The 3,223-nt window shown below is 33.0% G+C and overlaps 1 protein-coding gene across 1 annotated transcript; it reads left to right on the top strand.

Moving 5' to 3' along the window:
- The first annotated feature begins 271 nt into the window (after window positions 1-271).
- Window positions 272-1,739, top strand: LOC145133856 (small ribosomal subunit protein uS10y-like). The gene is made up of 4 exons (XM_079068816.1): window positions 272-381; window positions 883-1,004; window positions 1,190-1,303; window positions 1,410-1,739. Exons 2-4 carry the CDS (start codon window positions 893-895, stop codon window positions 1,550-1,552), a joined length of 369 nt encoding a protein of 122 aa, XP_078924942.1. The 5' UTR covers window positions 272-381; window positions 883-892; the 3' UTR covers window positions 1,553-1,739.
- Window positions 1,740-3,223: the final 1,484 nt, after the last annotated feature.

The raw sequence follows: 3,223 nt of genomic DNA, 5'->3' as shown, positions 1-3,223 counted from the left end.
GATGCCTAATTTTGATTAGATATGCTTTGCATTCTTTTGTATTCTATTTTTAGACTTAAACTTCTTTTGCAAAAAAAAAAAAGAAAAACAGATATAAATAAATATATAAAAATATCATTCTCTTTCAAACAGTTTTTACAATCTGATTTGTGAACCACAGGTCAAAAAATTATGTTGTACAATATAAAGTTATAAACCATAAAAGTAACTTTTTCTTGGGCCTAAATCTAATGAACCCCTCTTTTATGGGCCTTAAGTTCTATCGCTTTGGCCTTAGGGTATAAACTGACCTAGGGTTTCATTTGCTGTATTCCGAGCATCATCATCACAGGCAGAGGCAAGAAGGCAACTCAGCTATCCTTCGTCGGAGTAAAATTTCAGGTTCTTTTGCTTTCTATTCACGTTAACTTTTCAATTCCATCCCTTTTATGAAATCTTTAGTTAAGCTTGGTTATCTATTTGGTCCTTCTATAAGTCGTTAGTGACCATCAGATCCGGGAATTGATTGGGTAAAATGCGTGTGGAATATACATAAAGTAAATAGATTAATGAACTTAACTGATTATCAATTGATATTGTAGTCTCCGATTGCTAAAGCTATCCTCTATATGTTTGCAATTTTGTGATGTTTATTGTGGATGTTGTATTGATAATCACGTTATGGAACCTGTGGCATTGCAAATAGTTATTAGCTGTTGCAATGTTAGTTCTTCAGTAATCAATCATGACCAATTCTGTAAAACTCATCTGCACGTTGAATCATTAAAATATCATGGTTGGTCCATTTTGTCAGTGATTTGAAGCACATTTAGAACTACGAGAGTTGATTGAAACATAATTATTCATAGCATCCATAAATGATTTTATCTCTATTGTTTATAGCTCTTTCAAGATGGCGTATGCAGCAATGAAGCCAACAAAGCCAGGGCTAGAAGAGCCCCAAGAGCAAATTCACAAGATCAGAATCACTCTTTCCTCAAAGAATGTCAAGAATCTTGAAAAAGGTATCACTTTCTTCAACCATTCATTATTAATTACTGTAAACTCATTAGTTTTATTGTAGAATGTTATAGATCCTAAATATGGTATCATTTACGTTTTGTTTCTTTGATGTCAAATCTTCTTTGTGTGTTCTTTCAATCTTATCATTTCAAGAAGTTTAAAGGATTTGTTTTTATTCTTCAAACAGTTTGTTCTGATTTGGTTCGTGGGGCCAAAGACAAGAAACTAAGAGTGAAAGGACCTGTTAGAATGCCAACCAAGGTTCTTAACATCACAACCAGAAAGTCCCCTTGTGGTGAAGGTATTCAATTCATATTTCTACAACAATCTGATTTTTTATAAAGTTATTGGATTCTTTATATTTCAATTTTAAAGATTCTTGAAATTTTTTTCATTTGTTTGATTAGGAACAAACACATGGGACAGATTTGAGCTTCGTGTCCACAAGAGGGTGATTGATCTTTTCAGCTCACCAGATGTTGTGAAGCAAATCACTTCTATCACCATTGAACCTGGTGTTGAGGTTGAAGTCACCATTGCTGACCCATAGACATGTTTGCTTTGAGTTTTGTGTTGCCATGTCCTTTGTTTTTCATGATAGTTTTGATGTATGTTTTTGATGATTAAATTTTTGGGGATCAGTAATTGACAGGAGGAAAAGTAGACTTTGAGTTTATTATTCATTTTATGTTCCATAACAATTGAATGTGTTTCTTTTACCAATTGTTTTTCTTTCACTTTTTTTTCTTCTTAAATTCCCTTTGTATGTGAGTTTTTCCAAAAATTACCATATTGGGAATTCTTAAAGTATGATTAACCAACAACCTCGTGAAAATATCTGAATTCATGCGTATGCTGATTTTGACATAAATAGCATTAAATAGACTTTTTAATTTTAATTCTTAAATTTTGTTTTTTGTGGTATATATTAATAAGCCGACTATTTTCTTCCCAAGTTTTGATGTGTTGCTTGTTTCGGATGTAAACATTCACCCATGCACGTTGTAGTAGTAGTTCTTATTCGGCGAGGTGTTGTTAAGGTTTCTATTAACATATATTTAATGGTTAGGAGATAATATGGTTAGGTTTGTTAAGTCCTTACAACATGTGTTTAGGATGAATTAGAACGTGGAATAATACAATCAAGCAGCTTATAATGATCTTCGAATGTGAAGGAGAAGCCGTTTAAGGAAATATTATAATTCCGTAGAGAACGCATACGAAGAAGGATTAAGGTTTAAATCCTTTCAAAAATGTCAGAAAAAAACCCCCCCAAAGTAGCATAGAAGGGAAAAGAAGCTATAAAAGAAACAAAGAAAAAACATGCAAAGAATGTCCACTAAGCAAGCAAAAGGCCAAAAGAACATGCTAAAAAGCAATAACAAATATATTTTTCTATGGTTGGTACTAATATACTGATCTTGTTTCCTTGCCAAGTGCATTGTTTGTTCATTGTTTAGACATATGTAGGCCTGACAATCGTGTCGTGTTCGGGTTCGCGTGTCGCGGGTTGGCGGGTCAAAATATGCCAACCCAAACACGACCAATTTATATATACATGTCATGGGTTGGCGGGTTTGGACCATAAACTCATATATGACCTGCCAAACCATTTATTTATACGGATTCATAGGTTGCCGGGTTCGTGGGTCATATTTGGGTCCGTGGGTCATATTTGGGTCCGTGGGTCAGATTTCATAAATAAAATTGACAATTAAACATGAATAAATTCTTGATGGTTGATGCAAACATATCCGAATTTTAGACACTTAAGTCTTAAAGATCCTAATGAAAATTAAAAACATTCATAGAAACATGTTCACACTAAACATTAATACAAACATAGTTAATTCAAGTGCTAAAGTAATAGCCACAGTTTCCATTTTTTCTCCCAAAAAACAAAGTCAATTCTCCAATACCATTTCGATACCTGATTTCGATCACAGAGTAACAGAGAGGAGAGTGGGACTGTGGGAGACTGGAAGTCAGGAAGAGGGAGATACGCTCATATGCAATTTGATTTTGATAAGCACGAGTCAAAATGTCAAAACAGTGGTTTATGAATCAATGATATATATTATATAATACTTATTAAATATTAATACTTGATACATAAATACATTTAAAAATAAAATAATTTTTTTATTAAAAATATAAACGGGTTGGCGGGTCAACCCATTTATTTTTGAGAAACTCATATATGACCCATTTAATAAACGGG

The sequence above is a fragment of the Lactuca virosa genome, chromosome 8, assembly GCF_052849685.1.
Source record: "Lactuca virosa cultivar CGN04683 chromosome 8, Lactuca_virosa_CGN04683_v6, whole genome shotgun sequence".
Taxonomy (NCBI): Eukaryota; Viridiplantae; Streptophyta; class Magnoliopsida; order Asterales; family Asteraceae; genus Lactuca; species Lactuca virosa.
This window is presented reverse-complemented; position numbering and strand designations above follow the sequence as displayed.

Coding starts and splice junctions, on each gene's coding strand:
- LOC145133856 (XM_079068816.1), top strand. CDS start 893: ATGGCGTATGCAGCAATGAAGCCAACAAAGCCAGGGCTAGAAGAGCCC. Junction 1,005..1,189: donor TGTCAAGAATCTTGAAAAAG/GTATCACTTTCT, acceptor TTCTTCAAACAG/TTTGTTCTGATTTGGTTCGT. Junction 1,304..1,409: donor AAAGTCCCCTTGTGGTGAAG/GTATTCAATTCA, acceptor TTGTTTGATTAG/GAACAAACACATGGGACAGA.